The 24,733-nt window shown below is 40.5% G+C and overlaps 1 protein-coding gene across 2 annotated transcripts in view; it reads right to left on the bottom strand.

Moving 5' to 3' along the window:
* LIFR (LIF receptor subunit alpha) overlaps window positions 1–24,454 on the bottom strand; it is a 51,598-nt gene extending 27,144 nt beyond the window's left edge. Inside the window, exons 1-4 of one of the 2 annotated variants that reach the window (XM_042028460.1) lie at window positions 24,358–24,454; window positions 4,218–4,372; window positions 3,391–3,511; window positions 943–1,085 (exon numbers count right to left, since the gene is read on the bottom strand). In XM_042028460.1, the coding sequence (XP_041884394.1) occupies window positions 943–1,085; window positions 3,391–3,511; window positions 4,218–4,299 (346 nt within the window). In that variant the 5' untranslated portion in view covers window positions 4,300–4,372; window positions 24,358–24,454. Of the gene's footprint in view, window positions 1–942; window positions 1,086–3,390; window positions 3,512–4,217; window positions 4,373–23,901; window positions 24,087–24,357 lie in introns of those variants that run through there. The other variant, XM_042028459.1, reaches the window with a different exon arrangement.
* Window positions 24,455–24,733: the final 279 nt, after the last annotated feature.

Genomic DNA, 24,733 nt, shown 5'->3' with positions numbered 1-24,733 from the left:
CTTGCAACAAAAGGGAGAGTGGCAAGGAAGGAGACCACATGATGGAAGAAGCTCACATGAGGTTCTGAAGAAGATCATGGGGAAAGTGATTTTAAGCTACAAGAAGTACTAAGGGCATGAGATCACAGAGGGGACAGGACAGGGAGATTAAACAGAAGCATCTCTTCTGTAAATGTGTGGTGGTAAGCAAGAGGTTGAGAAACAGGGAAGAACCTTGGTAATACAAGGGTTATGGCATTCATTGGGCCTGGTGCAAGCAAAAACATTTTAAAAATATGTGTGATACATCCCACTTCCTGACCAAGAATCTGAGAGCTTGCAAAGTGTTCAGCACAATCAAACTGCCCATGATAACCTGTGATGAACCCGGGCGACTCATCGTGTTGACCAAATATTTTTGAGTTGCATTTTGCTGAAGTTCATAAGCTGCTCTTGACTGTAAACAGAACCATGGATAAGAAGTGCTACTGACACTAGAATTTGACTACACTGAAGGAGTAAGCAAGCAAACCAAAGGCAAAAACTAGAGCAAGGATGGCAGATTGTGTCACTGCCATCTTCTGTTTACAACTTCCTTCTTTTCCCGGAAGGAAGTGGGAAAAAGTGTAATTTACTTATACATGTAGATTAGGAATTCGTTTACAAATGCTTCCTAATTTATAAGTAGGACAAAAAAGGGCAAAGAGTGAGGGATGTAACGTATTTTGTTTTCCTCCTCACATTCTGCCCTTGGTTTTTTTGCTATGAACTAGGGGTAAGCGGAGTATTCTTTCTCTTGAAAGGTTAGAGAAAACAATGATATATGGTAGCCTCATATGGACTCAGCATATCAACATGCTACATACAGGAATGCTGCCAAAGAAACCTGCAAGCATATACACATCTGAAGAGTTGTTAAACATAGTATAAAGGCCTTAGGTACACATACGACCTGATACTTACAGATGTCTTTCTGGTGAATTACAAATTCTTTGGTGGCAAAAGCAGTTCCAGGACTTTTGATTGTCACTGTGATGGAACTCTCTGGGACTGGAATCTCAACCCTTCTCTCCTTAGTTTTAAAACACACTTGAGGGGTAAGGTGACTGAAAAGACAGAGAGGATTAAGCAGTTATTTCAGCTGATAGGAAGCTAAGGCAAGTTAAGTCCTATTCTTGCACACTAATAAAACACAAATTATCTGTAATAAACAGACAGCTCCATATCAAGTTTGTGAAGAAACGAGCCTTACACGGGCTTTAATCTCAGATTAATGGCATTCCCTCACCTTTCAAGTCACTTTTTATCATACTGATAGGTTGTGCACTGGCTGTGTAATGCAACCACCTAGTTGTTAAGAGAACTCTTCACTTTGCTTTTTAACCAAAATCATAGAATCATAGAATCATTAAGGTTGGAAAAAACCTTTAAGGTCATCAAATGCAACTGTTAACCTAACACAAGCACCATGTTCACCATTCAACCATGTCCTTAAGTACCATATCCACATGTTTTCTGAACACTTCCAGGGATGGTGACTCCACCACTTCCCTGGGCACTCTGTTCCAATGCTTTACAACCCTTTTTGTGCAAAAAATTTTCTTAATATTTTAATATTTTCTTAATATTAAACTCGAGGCCAACAAAAGACATGTTTCTGAAACCTAGTCACCATGAATCAATATTTCAAAATAAGAAAAATAAAAAACCCCAAACCAAACCTAATAGTATCGCCCCCTCTCTTTGTGTTTCCTGACTCACTCTCCCTCCATGTCTTCTCAAAGCAAGGGCATATGGGTTGAAAGGGCAGGTTTACCATCTGTGTCCACATCTTCGAACAAATCTTTTAGCTCCCTTCTGCTGCTCAGCTCACAAGGAAAGAGCAGACAGCAGGGCAGAGGATTCCTAAGATACCAGGTGAAAATGCAGTCTGTGCTTAATGTTTGTGCAGTGCTCAGCACAACATGATCTGGCTTTTGTCTTGGAATTGTAGATATATACAGGAAACAATAATGGATGGGTCAAGTCCTTTTGCTCATTATCACGGATACGCAACTAGAAAGGCAGAAAGTTTGGAAAAATCCAGACCTTTCTCTTGGGGGAATGACGGCAGGAAGGAAAGCAGAGAGAACAATGCCAGACTTCCTGCTGAGGGACTGTTACTCACTTAGAAACTGGAACAGGACCCTGGAGCTCCCATCGGCTGGAGTCAAGAGCTTGGGTTGAACTCTTAAGATTCACACAAAACTCTGGGCTAGCAAAGGCCAGCTGAGACTTGAGTGCTCAGAAAGGCTATTCCTCCTCAGTACTGATATATTATTAGAGGATGTTTGGGAAATTGAAAAACTCAACCTCTTTCCTTCAGGAATGTCTGCACCAAGCTCATCTCTGACTCTCTGCTTCAGGGACCCCAGCCTGTCCTGCTTTGCTAAAGAGAGACAGCAGCAGCTACATGATTGTTCTTGTTCAGAGGGCAATACCTCATGAACTCTGCACTTCTGAACTCTTGCCACAGGGTCATATATACAGTGTTTTTTTAAAATAGAAATGATAGCTGGCAATGCAGCAGGAATAATGAGACACAGAAAATCAAGCATGTAGGTGGACTAAGTGCAGCCAAGCCCTGGGACCCCAAGGAAAAGTCTGGGCTGCCTGCAGAATTTACAGGAAAAAAAGACAGTACAAATATCTGGATTGGGGGCAGGATTAAGATACAGAATGGATTTGAACTCATCCCTAGCCCATTATAAGTATTTGGCAGACTCACAGCACGGGGAATTGAACATGTAGTTCTCATTAGTGAAAAACGCACAGAAGATTTAAGTTTTTTTAACTTTTCTCAAAATTCTCAACTTGCATTCACTTCAGAAAAGCTGTTTTAATTGTGAAATACTTTCTACATTTTCTCTAATACAGTGTTCTTCAGATAGCTTAAAATTTACAAAGGTTGTGAGGCAGTCGCTGAAAGATTTTTCATGTTTTTCCACATGAAATCCACATGAATCTCAACACTTGGGTCATATATTCTACTGCCTTGGATCACAACATCAGGATTCACTGCTTCCAACTCTAATTTCCTTTTGGACTGAACCTCTTTTGAAGATATCCCTCATGAAAACTCTGAGCAAGGGATAGGCAGACACACAGAGAAGTCTGAGTAAATAAGAGCATCTTCCAGTCCTTTGAACAGAGCAAGCAGATTTTGGCAGGCAAATTGTTAGCATGGAACAATTTTGCCAGAAACGCTGCCATTGCCTGAGTTAACAAGGCCTAGGGAGAGCACCACCCGAGGAAAACTGATGGGGAGATGCTGGGAAACAACAGCATCACAATTTCCATGGGCAGTGACTGAGGAAAAACTGTATTTTCATCATTTGGTATTTTTCAGCCAGGTATGTGGGGGGGACTTACTTGGTAGCATAGCAAAAGTCAGTTTGTCCACGTCTTCCTCTAGAAGAGACATCCCAAGTACAGAGCATTTTGTGTAAATTGTGCGTTACACATTTCAAATTCTGGGGGTCCCCTAGAGAGCCTGAAATCATATAAGAAAAGAAATTGTCAAAATACAGTCAAAAATTGTAGGTCAAAAATGAGCAACTGTAAAACAACTGCTATTTTTCACATCTATAACCATTCTTCTTACATTTGTATTGCATGCATGTCTAGCCAGTATTTTAAAACTGTTGAATGATTGTGTGCCTGGTTAGACAGCCACAGACTCACTCATTTCTAGAGGGACCAGAGATCTGGATTTATACCCACGTGTATAACAGAGGCAGCTGCCTCTTTCCACAATACCTATTCCTTGCCTAGCCTAATAAGCAGGCTTTGGGCCAATGGCAAAACCACAAGCTTTGATTTTAACCTAACGAGTTTTTTGCTCTCCTCCATGTCATACATGGAGGGCGATTAATGACAGAAGGGCAGTTAATGATAACGTGTGAAACGGTTGAAGAGAGCCAACAAAAGGCTTCAATGCAGACATTTACACCAATGCATATGCAGACTATCAGTGGCACTATGGATAATTTAACACCCAGTTTTTCACTGGTTTAGAAGATGCTGCTGGGTGCTGGAAAGCAGAAGACCAGGCCTGGCACTGCCTCCATTCCTAGGATGGTGTGGGGCCACAGAGGAGACAGGTTTTGAACACACATATAGTAGGAAAGCAACGCAATTACAAGGTACAGAAGTTACAGAGAAAAAGTAGTTAGTGAATTACATGGCAATAAACTTACCTATCTCTTGGCTATATACTAAACTTCTTAAGCACAAAATAGCTAGTGCTAAAAGGCAGCGGAGGCTTGAGTTCTCCCACATTCTTCTACTGTTTGTTTTAAGAATAGCAGCTTTAAGCGGGAGTAAACGTCATCTTCCAACAAGCTGGTCAGTTCTAAAATTAAATACAGATATATAAAAAAAAAAACAACAAAGTTTTAAGTTCTAGACCTGGTATGCCACAAATGCCACTTTTTGTTCCATATACTTTTCTTCTTCAGTAACGTTCCCAGGCATAGCAACTCCTTTTTCTTCATCTGGCAAACAAACCTCTTCTCTGTCCCAACAACTCCTCGATTCATGCATTTTCAGTAAGATATTTCTTCAAGAATCATAGACATATAAAACTCTATAGTCCATAGGTATTCTGCAGGACTATCTAATATCAGAACAGAACAGGCATGGCAGAATATTCCCCTAGAATAAGTCTCTTCATCTTAGATGAAATGTCATATCCACAAAAGATACTGTATATCGTGAATGGAAATGTCCCCTACTTCATTTACACACTTAAGACCAAACACACCATCTGTTTTCTTCTTTCTTCTGTTCAATTTTCATATTGCTGCTATTCAAAGCTATGGAACGCCCAAGACATTGCAGAACCAGACCTGATCACCCAGGATCGCTGGTTCAATACAATGTTAACTAATAACCCCTGGAGGAAAAATAATGGGGAAAAAAAAGTGAGCCATTTCTCTATCAAAAGATACTTGTCGCTGCAACTACTGACCTTAGAGTAAAAACTTATCTGGATGTTTAGTGTGTCCATTGAAGATTGACATGTTTCTTGTTTTATAAAGAGAAGCTCAGCTGTTCGGCAGGACCCAGGCAACACATTCAGTTCCACCCATACATCAACCACCTTCAGATTTTGTTCTCAAAAAGGAAAAACTGAAGGAAAACCTATCCAAAAGCTCAGTCAATTCCTGGTGCATGGTTTCCCTGCTTCAATCTATGAAGACTTGAGCACCCTTCCAGACACCATAACTCCCAGGTAGCAAGAGGAGTTCTCTCAGCAACCAACAGCAGGAGCTGGGCCATTTTCATGTGAGAATATGACCAAGCCTACAGCTTTGTTCCCATTTTGTCCAGGCTCAGATTTTGAAACGCTCCTGACCTTGACTCAGAAATATCTTCCAAAGCCAGATGAACATCACTGGCAGAACAACAAACTTTGTCTAAAAGCCTCTGTAATTGTAAAAGAAACCCCTTTTCACTGAAGTCCCCTGCGCCACAAGGAGTGTGCTCCCTCATCCCTGCAATACAACTATGTATTTTTATTAGCTTGGTTTTTTGTTTATTTTTGTAAGGAATCCTCCCTTAGGGGACAGCTGGAAATGGCTGAAGTGCTCTTCTGTCCCTTACCAATCTGCACTGCGCAAGGAGAAACATAGCAGCACTATGCCAAATAATCCAGAGCTGCTCAAAAGAGGCCATTTCTCTTCTTTCTCTTGGTCTGCAATAACCAGTCTGAAGGAAAGGCCCAGGCAGCACAAGAGATGAGAGAAATGCTATGGAAAAGACCACTGTTACATATGGAGGGACACCCATAACACATAATAGTTATTTTAATTTCAGCATGTTCTCAAACCATTTGAAAACCTCATTAAACACACACTAATTTAAGCTACACTGCCCCCAGCCAGTATCATTCATATATTCCTAATTTGTAATATCCATGCTGTGCAACTTGTTAAAAGCCAAATCAGGAGCAGAGGCTGACAAATCCAGGAAAAGATGAATCAAGAACCAACGAGCATATAAAATATATTAGTCTCTGTGCCAAATTCCCCCACTGCATTCTGGTATATCTCAGAGGCTTCATACTGTATTTCTCCATGCTGTTAATGAAAATATGGGATGTTATCTCCAGGTTTAAACTTTGCTCACAAGACTTTAACTTCATACAAAACTTGAAGACCACTCAGGCCTGGGAGTTACATGAATAAAATGACTGATTTATATTTGTGAAGCATATGTAACTTTTATCTGTTTCTGAGGACTTCTTTGAAGGCTATTTCCGGTTTGCAGAAAAGTCCAAACCCAAAATTTCAAGCTCTATATCGCAATCGATTGACAGACCCCTATCAGCTGGCAACGTCTAGGAAAGAATAAAAAGCCCTGATGCCATATGAAGGAGAGAGAACTGTGATAGTAATTAAATCCCAAGCCTCTCATATTATTCCCAACCCTCTAAACACATTACCTGTGTAGGTTTGTGCAAAACCTGTTTGGTCATGCCAGGTTTATGAGGTAGATTCAGCAACTCTGTGTGTGTGTGTGTGTGTGTGTATTCTAACAAAATCTGGTTTTCTGCACCTCTTTCAACACATAGCTTACTGAGTTGTCCTCCTACTGAAAAATTTTTAAGAGTAACATCATAGCAGTGCATTACAAGAAATCTGAGTCATACCAAGTTCTCCTAATTCAAAGCACAGTTTTAATTTCAGTTTCAGAGTCAGGCACAGAAGTGAACCTATGTAGTCTCATGCAGGGTATGATGAGAGTCTTGTAAACCACAAACTTTTGTAACAAGAATAGACTCCCTGGCTCCTGTGTTCTCATACACATTTTATAACTTGCTGAAAAGTTGGCAATTAGAAGCCTCATGTCACATAATTAAGGGCCATTAGTCAGGAGAGAAGATTCCCATTTATAGGTTTGTTTTAATTACAAAGTTACAAAATAATTGAAGTACTTTAAAAATAGGAAGTTTCCTTTCTTTTGATGAAAGCTGCCTTCTATCAGTTCAAGACTAAATCAAACAAGGAAAGGGTGTTTTTCCTTACCCTGAAAGATATCAAAAGCATGTTATCCTCTAGACAGAGGCACTCTTAGGAGTAAGGGATATTTATGTAGGACAAGAAAGCTCAACATTGTCAGAAGAAGGCAAAACCTTGACCATTGTTGGCCGGAGCACAACAAGAGCAGTTGTTACTAAATGTAAATGTCTTTACATTGCCGGTCTTTGTTTTTAAAAATGGTATGAAGGGGGCTAGGCCCATTGTCTCCACCAGAAAAAGCTATTAGAATTAAACCACTTTTAACAGTTGTCCATCTTAAAAAAATATCAGCAATAGCACATCCCATAACAATCTCATTTCCTTGGGCAATGTATTTGTATCACTTCACTGGCACTATCATCAGTGTTTCAAATGTGCTCCACAACTATCTCTTGCTCCATTTTAAGCACATTACTTTGTCCTATATCCAGGAGACAAAGAACAGTTTATCCTCTGCCTTGCAGCAACCTCTTACATAGAAGATGACTGATATCAGATCTCCAATAGCTCCTCCCTTAAAAACTCCAATTTTTTTTCACCATTTCACTGTCTCACTTTTTAGATTTCTGATCATTCCTGGAATAAACATTTCTCTGTGAACCAAAGCTGCTGTATCCACAGTTTTGAAATATCTCTGCCCTGAGGCCTGAGCATTATCAAGAACAATGAAGGAACTTTCCTAAGGCAAAGCTATGTGTTTACACAGCCCATGCCATATTTGCTTTCTCCTACATTCACACCTTGTTGACTTAATTTCGGTGTGTGATCCAGCCTTGGATACTGTACAAAGCTGCCACATAGCTGTTTATTTAGTACTTCAGACTTCAATCTCATCCTCAAATGGACTGCAAATCTCCTGACTGAGCATGAGTGTATTTGCACAGCAAATTCATCTTAAAGCCTTTGCCTGAAAAGGTCTTTCTCTTTTGAAATTTTAAAATATGGAAAGAGCCTCCAATAAGTCTTTGCTAAGTAAAAAAACTGTGGGTGTATATAAAAAGTATTCACATGCAAATTCATGCCATACCAACAGCAAAGGCATGACAGGCTGCAGTGTATACTGCCCTTTTTTAAGAGCAGCTACTACAAGCAGGATTCCATAATAACTGTTGGAAGGTACAGCACATGGGAATGTCCTGACTTCTGCCCAGGGCTTTATGTCATGTAGAGGAAGAACCCTTGTGCGTGTGGTCAGAAAAAAGAAATTCTGAATTTCTTTTTACACAGTAAAAGAACAGTTAGATTCAGATTCTTAACCACTGAAGCCAGCAGTTGGTGGCCTATATTTAAAAGAGCTCAGTAGCCATCATAGACTTTTAAATGACTTTTAAAGATGTTTTGATGCAGTCAGTGCACCTACTGGTGATCAGATAGATCAGAAAGGGAAGGCTCTCCAAGACAATAATGGGAAAATACATGTAGACAGCTTTGCTTTAAAACCTTGTCAGCTGTAAAGAAGGTTAAAGGTTCTATGACAAACTGAGAAAATGAGGGCAGCTAAGATATTACCAGCCTCTTTAGACTTTACCTCTTAAAGGAGAAATCAGAAAATAACTGGTATCTCTCTTTCTGACTCTGTTACTACATATTTCTTGGCTTAATTGGTTCCGTGTATCTTTTTTTTAAGCACAGCTGACCAAGTGCTCAATTCTCTTAAAAAAAAAAAAAAAAAAGTGTTTTACACTTAGTCAGTTGTAACAGATCAGTTCTCTAAGCACAAAAGTTCTGCAAAGCTTTGTTGTACTTTTGAGTTTTCTGGTCTCCAAACTTTTTCATTGTCAAGTGCTTGGAAACCACTTTGAAAACAAACAAACAAAACAGCTAAAGAAAAAAAAAAACAATAATCTTTCCAGACTGCTTTCTGCCTGCAACCTGATTTGACAGTCACAAGCCTCCAGATTTGTTTTTTAGAAATGTCTGTGAATTGAAGATTATTTGCCAGAGTTTTTATATATAAAACTGTGCTCCAGAAGCAGATACCTGAAAAGAAATGGTTAAAAAGTCAGCTTTTTCCCTAAACAAAAGGTTTAGGGAAACTAAGTGGAGAAATCTAGATGAAACCATTAAGACAGTAAAAATATATGTATTAAATGTAAAAGAAAAAGTCTCATGGTCGATAAATTTTCTCCAGCTACAATTTATATTTTGCCTCCACAGCTAAAGGTATCATCACAACAATTTGCCACCAAATGGAACATTAAAAGCTCTCAAGAAAAATAATTACATAGCACAGCACCAAAATATTGTAGAGAATGATAAGAGGCTGAATTTTTGGCAATACTAGACAGCCATCATCCCAAATATTGTCAGGCAGAAATGCAGGTGCTAAGTATGTGCCTAGATCAAACCTTGCTAGAAGAAAAACTACTCTGCTCAGCAGGTGGAGAAAGCTCATTTTACTTGTCTCTGCTGAAAGATACTACTTCAACCTTCAAAGTGAAAGAAAACACACTTACATCCACATAAAAATGCATATATCAAGTTATGCATGCTACTGTTGCTAACTGAAAGCTTCCAAAAAAAAAATTCCCCTATCTGAAAAACCATGCCAGAAGTACACATTTCTCGGAAACCAAGCAAATGGCCAATACAGCTGACAGTAAAGGCAATGAACACAGAAACAGAAGATGAACTGGCTTTCTTTAGAACAGCTTTGCTGATCCCACAGCCTCCAATCTTTGACTTTATAACCAGTTGAGTAATAATAATAAAAAAAAGAATTAATAAGATTTATTTGAGGCAGAGAGAGCTTGGCTGTTTTTTAATAGAGTACATTCTTCCACCTCCTTGAAAAAATCTCCAAAGTTGAGACAAAAATCTCTAGTAATCTAAATGCAGGCTTTCCCTCTCTGTTTTATAACATGGCACCATTCCACTTTATAAAAGATTTGCAGGACATGAATCATTGAAATGCGTTTATAAATGAAGACTGAGTCCCATTTGGGAATCTGGCTTTCCCCAGTTTTGAGGAATTAATTTAAGAATCTGCTATTTCTCTTTCTGAAAGCTGATAAAATAATTTAAGTTTCCTATCTGCACCAAATGTCTTTTCCTAATCTGCAGGGGAAGAAAAGAAAACAAAGACAGGGTGTTAATATATTATTCAGTAAATGTGCATGAGTACACAAGGCCAAACTTTCAGTCTTATGAGACATTTGTTTTGGTGGGGTTTTTTTCCTGTCAAGCACAAGGAGAAAAATTCCCTCTTTACTGCTTCCTCTAGCTGCCGAACAGCAGCATCACCTCTGAGATACTGGAAAGCCACTGCAGACACCCAGCCTGCCTCTGCAAGGTGAAGTGAGAAGTCAGGAGACAGCACACAAGCTCAACATAAGGATCAACACTTCAACATTTTTAAAGCTCCTGGTCTCTAGTACCACCTACAGAGGCAAGTGTTTTAGCAAGCAATTTTACCAACAAGGGTAAAAGTGCACCCCAGACAGGGTAAGTATGTCATCAGTCTCAGGTTGTAAGGCAAACTCGTAACTGCACATGCATTCCAGTATTTTCAGTTTTTCCTTTTTTTTTCTGATCCCAAGACTGTCAGACACTATGGAAATACAAATAAGCAAGCTGCAGACTGGAAGAGCTGCAGGGTATTTCCAGGTAGTGATTTGCATGAGAAGCACCTTTACCTGGCAAGGACATGAGATGACAAATTCATGAACAAGTGCCACAAGTCAAGGGTGATTTTATGAAAGTATTTAGTACCTGCTGGACTATACAACACAAACACAGAGAAACTGAGACCCCCAGGACTTGCCTTTTGAAAGAAAGGAAAATACGTAGCAGAAGCAGATATCAAATACTTTAATCATAGCAATGTATACAATTTTGAGATGGATTTGGAAAGTACAATGGAAGACTCCTTTGTGTTACTGATGTAAAACAAAAAAGCCCCACCAAACAAGAACAAGACAGAGACTACTGGGAAGAATACCCCTGCTGGGACCGATGAGCTGGAGACAAAAAAAGCACAGTGATACTGAAGAGGTGGAGCAGTCAGGCAGAGCAGTGGGCTGAAAGGGCAGAACAAAGCAAAGAGACACTGTAGGAACTGATGATTTATTTCTACCATAATCAAAAGGTAACTTATTCAGTCACTTTCTGTTTTTCAAGCAAAATATGCGTTTTGCACACTTTGCCTTTTGCTCTCACTGATTTATGCCTGTTTTCAGTTAAACTGCATGCTAATTTAAAAACTCTTAGTCCTACTAGAGTAATTTTTTCATGTATTGTTCAGTGTACCCCACATGAGTAGTTCCCAAGCCAGACATTGCATTTAATGTTCCTAGCGTGAGCTACTCAAAAGAACAAGACACTTTCAAAGGAAAATTGGGCATCTCACTCCTGATTTTGGAAACCCTTGTCATATCAATTAGTCATCGAGTACATGTTTAAATACAAGCACACCAATGACTACTAGGAGCACAACACTGCTCTCCAGATGGTAACAACAAAAAACAAACTCTTCTGAGGAACCCAGTGAACCCAAATACAATCAAAAATAGACTAAATACGTTTTGGGATATTTGCAAGCCTGTTCATGATTTATTGTTGTTACATATTAAGACAATATTATTATGGATTACCCCTAGGCCTTATTAGACATCAGAAAAGGCATGCTAGAGAGGTTTGAATTGCAGTCCAGTAAAGGTTGACTTCACTCTGCAGACATTTTCCAACTGCAGAGTTTCACCAAGTTTGTAAGGACACAGTATGCTGAGATCTCACCTCCTCCTCCTGACTGAAGTGAACCTGAGCAGTGTGTTCAAAGGTTATTGCAGGGGTGAGAGGACAGACAACACATTATCAGATAAGCCCAGCTTCCTTAGGAAGTCAGCTCAAATTAACAAGCACAGATTCTTCTGCCATAGAGGTGCAGATGGAAAACACCTAATCATCTGAACAAAGAACAAAGCAAAGGGGTGAAGGTTAAGGGACACTACTGGCCAAAAGAGAATTTTTGATCTTCTAGGTTATTATGCTGTGCAGGAGAAGGAAACAACTCAGAGTCACTTGCACACTTCTGTTTTAACCCATTCAAAAATTTTCTTGATACTTACTACAACTGGAAAATTAATATTGTATGGAGATGAAGGATGTACTTGTATAAATCTGATTCGGCTACACACATTTCCTGATATGCTTGAATTTGGTGACATCACAATCAACACACTTCCTTGAATTCTTGTGCTTTGCAATGCAGCATGGAACAAGCACAGTGAGCAAAGGCACACAAGTCTGATTACTAAAAAATACTTCTTATCATGACTCCAATGGCTACCCACTAAGCCTTTTCAATACTTAATACAGGTGCAAAGCATAGAAAAAAAGGCAGCCTCTTTTTTTTTGCAGTAGATAAACCAAGGATCCAATGAAAACACACAGAGAAGGTTTCCCCCAGCTCCAGTACTGATTGCATTTTACTGACACATAACTGAAAGAAAACATAATCCAATTATTCCAAAGCACATTTCAGTTTTGGAGGATACTGTTAGCCACGGTATAGTTCTCAAGACAGCATGTCTTCAGAGGAAAATGCCATTTGCCCACATTGTCAACTGCATTTTACTCAATGTCAGGTTCAAGAGCCAGACCACATCACTCAGACTTTACAAAGACTGCAGAATAAAACTGCTGTTCCTTAGAAGAGTCATAATTTTGTCCCTGCCGGTTCTCTTCAGCTCATACTTCCTTGTGAACCCAGAAACATTAAAGAAGCTGACCTTATTAATGAAGAGTTTATTTTCCTTAATCTGGAAATGTCCAAAAACTTATTTTGAATTACATGACCTCTAATCTTCTTTCCAACACAGGAAAAGCCTAATTAGTTTTATAAGAGAACACTGATAATTACTGAAGCAATTCCAAGTGTGTTTTTTTTAAAAACCAGCAATGACCCAAGGGCTGGAATCCTTCATTGTTTACAATGAAACCTGTGGTATTTGAATTATTTTTAAGGTACAATGAACCAAATCCAAAGAAAGTCTCTCTTCATATTTACAAGGAGCATATAAATAGATCAAAGGCTGAAATGTGGCTTTCACATTAAATAATATATTGAGAATAAAGAGCAACAGTTATGTGATATCCTTTTAGAGTGAATGTAAGGAATGAGAGTCACTTACGAGAAATAAATTGATTTTTTTTACTAATCAAGGAAATGGGCAATTCCTGAAACTATAGATCTATATTTTCTGACAAATTCCTGTTGTACTAATCTTTATTGAGACTAAAAGCTCTCACTCCCTGTTGTAGTTCCACTCTTAATAAGTAGCTGACAGATCATATGAAGACATACTGAAGGATGTTATCATGTATGACCACCCTTCCACTGGGGTGGGCAGACACTTTCCTGTCTGCTCTGCTCCCAAGTGGGCCCTCAATGCTGCCATTCCCCTTCCAATCTTGACAAAGGAGGAAGGTCTGCAATACAGTAGGACATTATCAGAACAAGTCAGTCCATGTGTAATTACATAGCAGTTGTATTTCCTTTGTTTATTTCCTTCACATGCTGTTTTATTTGTATATTTTTCCCCCCTGGACTTTTTCACTTACACATATATACATGCATATCCCTCCTTTTAAGGTGGCAAAGTGTGGGAATTAAGTACTCAGAAATACAAATATTGACTTCTACAGTTGACATACTTCAGAGCTGGTCTCTTTCCTAATCAAATCTCATAGACACAGGCTATAAGAAATTAATATTAACCATGCACTTCATGCATATACATGGACTCACTCTCATGCCTGCTTATGGTACTCCCTCATTCTCTTGCTGCTTCATTCTCACAGCTTCCACTGGAGCCAAGGACCCAAAAGACATGCAGGCACTCTAATCTAGCTGTCTGAGGGCAACTACTCCTCCTTTTCTGCTCTACTCCTCTCACAGAGATCCCTGCAAAGGGTTTATGGTCTACTTGTAGACCTTGTAGCAGCACAGCAAACCAGTGTCTCAATATAAACTGACTCTTTCATGTCATCCTTTCTACCTGTCTAATAGACTTTGATGCTTCCAGGAAACAGACAGCCTCACCTCAGTTTTAGTGTGTTCCTTCCTGTTATCCCCTCTACAAATGTGCAGCACTTCCTTAAATGTATTGCCCTAACTGAAACAAATCACTTATTGCAACGCCAAAGGCACAAGATGTAGTTGTTTTACAATTAAATTAACACCCACCTTTCCCTTCCAAGTAATTTAGACTGATCATTCAGTTTAGGCAGCACATTGTCTAAAAAGAAAACAAAGATGCGAAAAATTCCTAAGTTTTTTCAGAATAATCTAAATGAGAAGTTTGTATTTTGTCTGTTGGATGAGTTTTTCTATCTTATAAAGTTCCTTTATTTTCCTTCATGAAAAAAAAACTACCAGCCCTTTAGGTGTTTCATGGAGCATCTCAGAATGGAAAATACTGCTATGAAAGTACTTTGCAGGGATGTTGTCCTGGTTTCAACAGGGATAAAATACTTAAGCAAACTCTGCACCATTAAGATAATGCTCAGCAAAAGAAACAAAGCAATGAAGATAGGAACATTTTTAAATAATAGGCACAATGGCTAGGATCCATGATATTTACTGCTGTAAAATAAAACAATGCTTTTCTGCAATTTCTTTTAGAAGCTAAGAAAAACAGAGAATTGAGTCCTTGTAAATAACCCACCAGCAAGTGCTGAGACAGCAGCATCTGCAAGGGTAATGATGCTGCACCTCATTTAAAACTGAAAGCAGCTCCTACAAGATTGAGACTGCTACTAATAGGACATAGAGTGAGTCAGTTCCACAAGTCTCTTCTGACATGATTCATGCTTAGAATAAGAAACAAAACAGAAATTTTTAAGGCCACATCTCACATCTTCACATCACTTTCACATGACCATCATTATAGCATCTGTAACTTGCATCTGTCTCTTCTCCCTCAATCCTCCTTTGAAAGTGAGATTTACCTCCTGAAGTTCTCTTTTTTTTTTTCTTTTCTGAAGAGTGACTATAAAAAAGGGCTGAGGAGAGGAAAAAACAACCTTGGATTTTACACACACAAGTCATTCCAACTTTTCTATCTCTGCTTAACAGGATTCTTCCTTCCTGCTATTATTAGTAAATCGCACATCTTACTTCTCTCAGTATTGAGCTGGCAGATAAAGCACAAAGAAGAAGGATTTCTTACTTATTAGCTTCTGACACCAATAAATTCTGTATACCTACACAGAGGAATGAAAAACCTCTTCCTGTGGAAGGCAGTTCATCACATTTTTCATGCATTGTTGCTGATATGTTTAACTTTTTTGTTTCACAAGTCAGCAATGAAGCAGCTATTGTTTCCAAAGCGCTGAGCAAGTGCTCTCGACTGCGGGAGAGAGAGACGTGCGACAATTCTCAATGGTCTTTCTGGTGGCTGCCCAGACATGGGGGAGAGAAGGCAGGGGCAAGGGGAACCTGAAGAGCTGGAGAACTGGAGAACTAAAATCTGGGTGTAGTTACATGAATCATATTCTGTTTCAGTTTATTTTTAGTTTCTATTCCAGTATTCTATTCCTTAGCAAAAGTTCTGCTCTTCATGCATCTAATCAGGTCTATCCAGACACACAGCACATGATGCATGAGGCCAAGCACATCCTTACAAGTTCATCTTTCTAAACCCAGAAACTGGTAGAACTTTTAATTTTATGGTATGAAACACCAACACATCACTTTTTCTTCCTTGTTTGAAATATTCTTCTACAAAAGCCTGTGCCAATCTCACCACGAAGCAAGCCATTAGAACTCACAAAGCATTATACAAATAACACCATCTCAAACATCTTTGAAGAGTACTCTGCTTTTCCCATTTCTGCAACTTCCCATACTATTCACAGAATCTGCACAAGGACTATAAATGCAAAACATATTTAGATGTCAATGCAGATGCCTCAAGGATACAAGTATTTGATTTTGGAATAGTATATACAGAAAATACTTGCAAGGCACAGTAGAAGAGCTTAAAAAGATCAGATATATGTGTAGGTATTAAGAATGCAAGTGACAAATACCATATTTTGTCCAAATAAGAAAATTTTAAAAACTAAAACCAAACCAAAACAACTGACCATCATTAAAGATGGCAAAAATTAATGGTCATTGCTTCAAAAGAAGAGATCAAATGGAGACAAGTTTTACCAACACTTGTTAAATTCTTAATGTGATCGGCTAATCAAAAATCTGGGTTTAGATTGCAGGACCTTATTCATCTTAGTTCTCAGGTCTCATGAAACAAGCAGCTAAATGCTATCAGAGATCACCTGTGTCCTCTGATGAGAGAGCATTTCACAGCCAAGGAGAGCTGCTCATGACTAACTCACTGCAGATTTATGCAAGATAATAAGCCTCAGTAACCACATATATACACATATTGCTCTGGAATTTGCAAACACATAAAGTATATGACTAATTCTAACTTATGAATGAAGGTACGCACAAACTTATATTTGCACTGTTGGCAGGAGCCCAACTACATGAGCTCTTTCCTTAGTCTTCAGTACTGGAGAGGTGATCACTGAACAGGGCAGTCACATGAGGCACCTGAAGTTGAAGGACTCATATATAAACCATTGCTAAGAATGCTACACTTGAGGATCACTCAGAAAAGATGTGGAATTATAACTATACATTCTATGTTTGAGTGTGTGGAGAGGAAAATTAACACTATTTTGCTGAAAGCCTGTTAGTGACCTAATTCTACAGCAGCTATTGTAATGCTGAGTGCTTGCTCCCATTTCTGCCTGCAGTAATCACTGCCCAAATTCCAGCCCAGAGCTACCTACACTGATTAGCAACCATGCATACACCAGGGCAAAAGGATAGCAGACAAGAATCTAACGTTTTCAATGATACATTCTTTGCATATTAACACCAGCTGCATTGCTCATTAGTTGAAATATGAAGAAGGAACTGGAAAACATTCAATTTTCAAAGTATCAGTTATCACAGCTCAAGCAAATAAATACAGAAAAGATACTGAAAATTAAAGTCATAACAACTTTTTCTGTATGGATCAGGCTACCTTACAAAAGCCCTTGATCCAACAGCACAAGAGAAAAACTAGCCATTCATTAGCAGTGGAAATGGTTTCATCCAGTACAAAGTCGATTTATACTCAGGATCAAATTATTACTTTGAGCAGTTTGGGTCTGTTGTTGCAAAGGCTAAAACAATGCAACCATTTAGTTCAGAGAGGTTACTTGGTCACAGTTCTCAATTACCTACACAGAGAAAGGATTTAAACTTAACCCACCATGTTAAGACATGAGAGGAAATGCCATGTAGTAGACCTCCATTGAAAAGTGAACGTTGTGAGAAGTAAAACTAATTAAGTATTGGCAAAGCTTTTCAAGGGAGGAGTGAACTGACTGAAATAAAAAATAAGATTGGATCTATTATCAAGAAATTCTAAATATGGGTTCAATGCAAGTCTTCCTGTATTAAAGCCTTTCGTTCACATGACTCCAATGTCAGACCAGATTAGCACAAATCATGCACAGATCTCACTTTAATAAGGATTTTAATGCTGAAGGAAGACAATATACAGGAGACAAAATACAAACTTTGAGGTAAGATTTAAAATAAGGATCATATAACATCTTGCTGGATTTACATCCAGACTGATTCCGTCATTTGAAATATGAGGCAACATTTGGTCAAAAATTTCCCATCATCTTGAAGAAAGAAACAGACCAACCACATTTAATTTGGAGAAGGCTGTTCTATATTGGGAATTGTGACAATGCTGCTCTAGCAGATGAATTACGAGTTACGTGCCTTGAGACCTGTGCACTAAAGACTTCCCACAGCCATGACCTTTGGAAATGTGTAGAGAAGGAGGGGAAAAGGAAGAGGAACAGGTATACTCTAGGGAACAGATATTATTATCCTCACAACCAGGAGAAGCCCTAAAAGGGTTTGACATTTATGTTCACCTCACACACACAGTACTTCAGTTTTTGTTGCACGTAACTCAAGCCAACACTGAAGTCTACAATATAAATAAATCAGTTTTTCTTTTTTTTTTTTTTTTCTTTCATCTCCTCTCTTTTTTCTGCCTAGGATTAAACATTAGAAGCTTATCTCCTTGGTTTTAGCTCCAGAGTAGCTGTAAAAACCTCAGAGGTCAAACATCTCTTGCCGCAAGTGCTGAACTTGATCCAAAATACGAATTATTGTGAAAATTAGTTACAATTGGAATACTTATAACTTACATTCACCTTTGGGCTTCAGAATCTGCAGAAGCTCCACCTATAATACTGACCATTATAATTTTCTTCCTAAGTTCATTTGATTTAGGAAGCATTTTTGCCCTGCAGTAATATTAAAACCAATTATTTAAGAAAGATATTTTGAATCTCTGTCCTCACTGATTTTATACTTAAGAGAGGCCGTTAGATAACCCAGTTCAAGAAGGGCAAAACCATGATCTGCCATACAAACAGAGTTAAACCACATGATGAGCAACACTGCTGTCTTGGCACAAGAGCTTCTGGATGACTGTGCTAAGTCCTGTTTGGAAAGGAGAACGGCTGCCAGGCGAAGGCAGATACCACCAAATAACCCCCAAAGGCAGACCTGCCCCATGCTGAGCAGAGCCAAGACTCTTCTTCCACTTGTTCAAATTTTCCTCTCCTCTGGGTTCTCCAAGGCATGTGAGATTTGCAACTCTCAAACATGGAAGTAATTTGAAATGCAGCTAATAAAGGTAAAGAAAATACGAATATCAGATATTCTCAGACCACCCTGATGCACTGCAGTGTGGAGGTATCTTCACCCACAGCCTAAATGCTGCAGATGTGCTCACCTTCTCACTTTTTGAGACCACCCTAGACAATTTTGCAGTAAGTGGCCTGGGTTACCATCTGGCTCTGAAACAGCTTTTTCTGTGCTTCTATGTTCAAAGTGTTTGAAATGAAGAAAGAGCAATCTTTAAAGCTTTAGGCTGAAAGATGTGTGATGCCCAAGGGCACAATGTGGGGGGCATTCAAGGGCATCAAGCCAGCTAGGAGAGAGCTGGCTTGCTCTGCTCACCGCCCTAGCCAACCTTGCCATAGGCCATATCCACACCATCCAGAAAAAATGCTTAACTGTGCCTGAGTTATGTACAGTCAACTGAGCCTGCATTTCCTCTTGGAGGGAAGTAGCTGATTTATTCAGGGAGCAAAAGTCGCTTAAGTTGATGGCTGAGGCCCAGAAGTAAAACATGGACTATTTCTGAGCCAGACTGACAGTGTAAACCACCCTCAACCACTCCTGTTACTTGTACTTTTATTATACCTTTAAGCAACTTGTGCAATAATGACAAAATTATGCAAGCATAAGAAGTATTCCAGCATACTTTTCAGACAGTGTTTATCACCTAAAGAAAACACTCAAATACATTGCTTTATTTAAATTTCATGATTACTCACTACAAACTACCAAGCAACCTTGATATGAAACTATCAAGATTCAGTCAATATTATAAAGCTGTTATAAGTGCAGTTGTAGGTACAAAGCAAGCACAAAGGTATACCTCTATTTTTGGCATATATGTATATTCCAAAAGAAAGTACTTTTGACTGATGATCAAAATGCAGTAAGCTATACTGGCAGGTAACACCAGCATAACATTACTCATCGATACAGAACCATCCCCCTCCAAAACAAAACAAAACAAAACAAAAAAACACCCAAAAAAACCAAACTAAAAAACTCCAACCAAAAACTAAAAAAACACCTCTTGCCATTTCCTAACCAGTGTTACTGTATCACTGAAACTGGCTGGCTGGGGAGAGAATGCTGCAACATAAAATCAACCTCAAGAAAACACTATCTACTTAAGCAAATTTCAGGAGACTGAGGCTGGCTGAAAGGCTGTGCTTTTTGTTTTGCAGGAAACTGCTCCTGAATTGCTGGGTACAGATGAGAAAGGACTTTGCTCCCTGACAACACATGGCCCAATAGAGGGGGGAGGTGGTCCTAAAACCAACCTGCCAACACAGCAGTCCATCCTCTGCTGTGCGCTGTGCTGAGGGTCTGATTTTTGGCAGGGTAGAAAGTGAGGCAGAAGGAGCAGGGAATTGCCACAATGCTGTCCTTGTTTCCATGGCATGTGCTTTTATAACTTGTGCTCCCTGAGGTAAAAGGCACAATTTGGACTCAACAGCTGACAACTCAGCAGTTCTCTGCCTGTGGGATAAGGGAAAGCTGGTTCTGTTGTAGCAACAGTTGACCTCACTCCAGTGCCAGCTCCAGACCGTGCATGGAAAGGAGGGGGGACATATGCCCTTCAAAACCTTACACCCTGACCAACATTCATACCAATGGCTTAGAAGTTATTTTTAGCTTAAGCACTTTCTGCTTACAGTGAAACCTGCTACTAGGAGGGATTCCAAGAGACAGCAGCAGGGAAAGGCAGACAGCAACGAAGTGGCAAAAAGCCCCTGTTGAGCTTCTGGTGCTTGCAGGAGTTCAAGGACCTTACAGACACACAGCAGGAGGGCTCCCACAGTCCATAAATGTAGGGACTGCAAATTTTCCAGAGGAAGGAGGATAGCAATGAGCAGCAAAAAAATGATGATGTGTATGAAAAACAGTCCCTGGATATATTTCTCAGGGAGAGACAAGAACTTCCAAAGATCATTTATTCTAATTAAAATCTGTTAGTTTGTAAGTCAGTAAGGAAGGAAGGCAAAGAATAGAGGGAACTTCTTTGTGATAGATACCCTAGTTGTCCCTCAAGCCCTAAAAATGCAAGTCTGTTCATCTAGGTCTGTTTATCTAGGAATTTATATGGCCCTCATCATCGCCATGCTAATGACTCTGGAAGAAATCCATGCAATTCTGGCTGATGATCCCTGAAGACATTTAAGCACATATAAAACCCAGACTTCTGATGCTTCAACCTAAAGGAGACATGTTCCAAAATCCCACTTAGCTGCAGGTAAATATTAGAGAGGAAAAAAAAATAAAAGCAGAGGTGATGATAAATTTTGTAGGCATCAGCACGCACAGACACAGTGTTGTCTTTGACAGGGCCATACCACTTGCCTGATACTTAAACACTCAAGATTCACAAAGCAATTACTCCCTGCACGCATCTGCAGATAAAATGAGCACAAAACCAAAGAATTAGGTTCCAAAGAGAAAAGCAGTTGCTTTTGGTTAAAGATATAGGAGAAGAAAGCAGGAGGAGTGCTCCTTTTTCTGAGGCAACCCAGTCACTGCAGCACTTGCTGGGGTATCAGAAACATCTCTGACCACCGTCAGAGGTTACTCAAAGTGACAAATGAGTCAGGATGAAGACTCCTCCAGCTCTTCTGATGTTGGCATTTCTCTCTGAAGCTTAAGTAACCACTGACCCAGTGCAGAACTCATGTCCTTGTGAGAGGGCACTCACTGGAAGTGAGGGACCATGGTCTCCAGGTCTTGGTCCCAAGGATTATTTTCCTCTTTTACATTAAACTGTTTATGGAACAAAATGTATCAACCAGCTTTGGAGCATAGAGCACTTCTCAAGTCTTATCTAGAAGCAATTTATTTTTCTTATTTTTAGACAAAAATTTGATGCCTAATAGTCAAAAAGTAATCATAACCAAACCTCAGGGGAAAAGAAAAACATAATCCATCTGCATCAGCCTTGTGATATACTGCACTCTGCAAGATAGAGTCAGTATTTACAAACATCTAGGTTGTTTAAGACTGCCAAACACTTTTTTCTAGAGGTTTCATCTTTCAGATGAAATTCTTGCTAACATATAGCTTAAATATATCCTCTTCATAAAGCACAATATTTGCTGTCAGACATTCACTGGATTAAGTAATCCAACATTCATACTCTAAGAGAGCTGTTTCTAACACACTTAGAGATTCTGTTCTAGCATTACCTATGGATGTTAATAAATTCAGGTATTTTTTTAACCTTTTCTAAAGCACTGAGCTGCACGACACTGAAATAGATGTGACGTTACAGCCACAGATTGTAACTCAACAAGCACTTGAAAATTAGAGCCCTATGAATACCTGCTAGAGTAGCAGCAGCAGCAGCTTTGCCACCTGTGAAAAAGTCTTCCTCTCTTTCAGAGGAGCATCTCCACCCATATGGCTGTTCCCATGTATTCCTGATTTGCCTTTGGCAAGAATGCCCTCACCTAAAGGTTAAGTCTCTCCCTTTCCTCAGCACACCTGTAAAGGGATTTTGCACAATCTAACCCACAGATAATGCTTGCCACTGGTTGCTCTAGGTGACTAAAGTGGCGTATTTGGAGAGTGCACAATGGAAACTGTTATCACTTAATAATGCTGATAAAAGTTTGAATAGGTGAAACAGCGATAAGATGAAAGGATGCAAAGACTTAGTAAACAGAAAGCAAACAAAAATCAGATTATCTACTGACTCCCTAAAAGTTATGTTCGAAACCAGCTCCAACTTAGTGATTTTTCAGCTTTCTTTTTGTGAACTTCTGCAACATTTTCCAGGGTAGATCACAGCCCTGCAGTCTACTGACACTAGACTGTCTTTTCTTAGTCCTCTCAGAAGTAATCTGCAGCTAATGGCCAGCAGCTCATGCTGAGAAATACCAATCAAGTACAGATATGGTGCTTGCTACTCATTCTGCGGATACACTCATGGCATTTGCTCCTGTCTCTTCCAAATCCTTCCCCTCATCAAAGATATTTTTTTGTTTTGACCTTGATTCACATTGTGGCCAAACGCAGGAGATTTCTATGTCTATTCTCACCTTTATGTACAGAAGTCAACAGAAATCAAAGCTTATCTTTATCACCAAAACCGTGCAGCATAAAACAGTTGATGAGCTAAGGATAAGCTAAGCACAGACTTTTTGCATATCAAGGCATTCATGCATTCTTCCCTACATGATGTGCAAAGCTTTATATATAAAGCATGTGGGCACTGATGGATCTACACCACAAAAAACATACCATGTCAGCAGGCATTGCCACATGCTGATTTGAGAAGGAACATGGCATGACATAGAGTTTAATCTTTCCCACAGCTACTAAACCTGCTCAGTCTTATTAACAGTCTGGGTTCATACTGTGGGGTTGAACTAAGGGTTTAGCAAGAATTTAAAGACTTCTTGAATAGTAAGGAAAAAAGACAGAATGGACTTCCAGGTGAGATGCCAAAGATGAGTCACACTGCCTTACTTAGGTAACAAGCTGGGTTTCAAATACAGCAGAAATCTACCCAATTCCCAGGCTTCCCTGAAAGAAATTTGACAGGGCATTGCCTTGACAATGGAATATAAATATTTGACTATTTTTGCAACGGTAATTGTCAAAAAGAATCAAAGTGACAATTCCTACACAACAGCTCACCATCGCAGTCTCCCCAGTATTAGATGGTTATAACACCTATCTAGATCTTCGCTCCCATTTATAGCAATCTTCCGAGGCATTCACCACCAAGGACAATTGAAAAACCAATAACCAATTCCTACCGAAGTAACACACAGCATGCCAGCACAAGCATACTCGATTCAAATTTACATGTTGAATTTTAACAAGGGAATAATGTTCTTTACAGAACTACCTCAAAGGCTTTGAGAGATCGTTTACAAATACGATATCTACACACATTACAAATTCAATTACTCAAAACAGACACAGCTGCTACTGTGCCAGAGTCCCTGTACAGCCAGTGTGCAGCGAGGCGCCCAGCATGTCTGGATGTTCCCCAAACACAGAAGAGGCTCTGGAGTCCCTTCCTAAGGTCCATTTTTTCAAAAGGGTGCTACTTACTTAAAAATAAAATAAAATAAAATAAAATAAAATAAAATAAAATAAAATTAAAATTAAATCACAAAAAGAGGCATAAATAGTATTTACCCGCTGCTCAGTCCTTGAGCCAGCCAACCTGCCAGCCAGTAGAATGAGCTGTTGACAAAACACAGCCTCTATTTAAGTCGCAGACTCCGGGCAGCGGCAGAGAGGAGCCGCCGGTCTCCCCCCGCGCCCCCGAGGGAGGCTGCCGCGGTCTGCGCCCGCACCGGCTCCGACGGCCGCCGCCGTCGCCGCCACCTGTCCCCAGCCCCGGCCGAGCCCCGAGCCGCACGACAGCGGTAAGGCAGCTGGGGGGTGGGGGGGGTCTCCGAAAATCCCCGCCGCCGCGCTGGGTCGCGGCGGGGCTGCCAGCCCCCCCCTCCGCCCCTCCCGGCCGGCACCTCCCCGGGGCGGGCAGAGCGAGGGAGGGATGAAGGGAACATCCATCATCGCGCCCCTCGGGCCGCCCCCTCCCAGGTGCGAGCGGCCGGGAGTGCGCGCCCGGCGCGGTCCCGCACTCACCCGGCGCCGCCCGGCCGTGCCCTGAGGGGGCCGCATGCCGCGGGTGCGCGGGCGGTGCGCGGCGCGGCCCAGCTCCGGCGGCAGCAGTGCGTAGCGCCGACAGGAAGGAGGGATGGAGCCGCGGAGGGAGGGAAGGAGGCAAAGAGAGGGAGGGAGGGATGGAGGAGCAGGGCTGGCGGGCTGCCCGCGGGAGGAGCCTGCGCCGCGCACCGCCCGCCGTCGCCCCCGGCCCTGCCCCAGGCACCGCCGCCTCCCGCCGCCCGGCACGGCCCGGCTCGGCCCCGCTGCCTCAGCGCCGCTGCTGCTGGGCCGAAGCGGCCTGGGGTTGCGGGCTGACGGCGCCCTTGGCCGTGTGGCGGGGGCCGAGCTGCCGGGG

This window comes from Corvus kubaryi, unplaced genomic scaffold (genome assembly GCF_017639235.1).
Source record: "Corvus kubaryi isolate FWS band 111438036 unplaced genomic scaffold, C.kubaryi_AGA036_p1.0 37308, whole genome shotgun sequence".
In the NCBI taxonomy this organism is placed as follows: domain Eukaryota; kingdom Metazoa; phylum Chordata; class Aves; order Passeriformes; family Corvidae; genus Corvus; species Corvus kubaryi.
The sequence above is the reverse complement of the archived record's forward strand: the minus strand, read 5'-3'. Positions and strand labels throughout refer to the sequence as shown.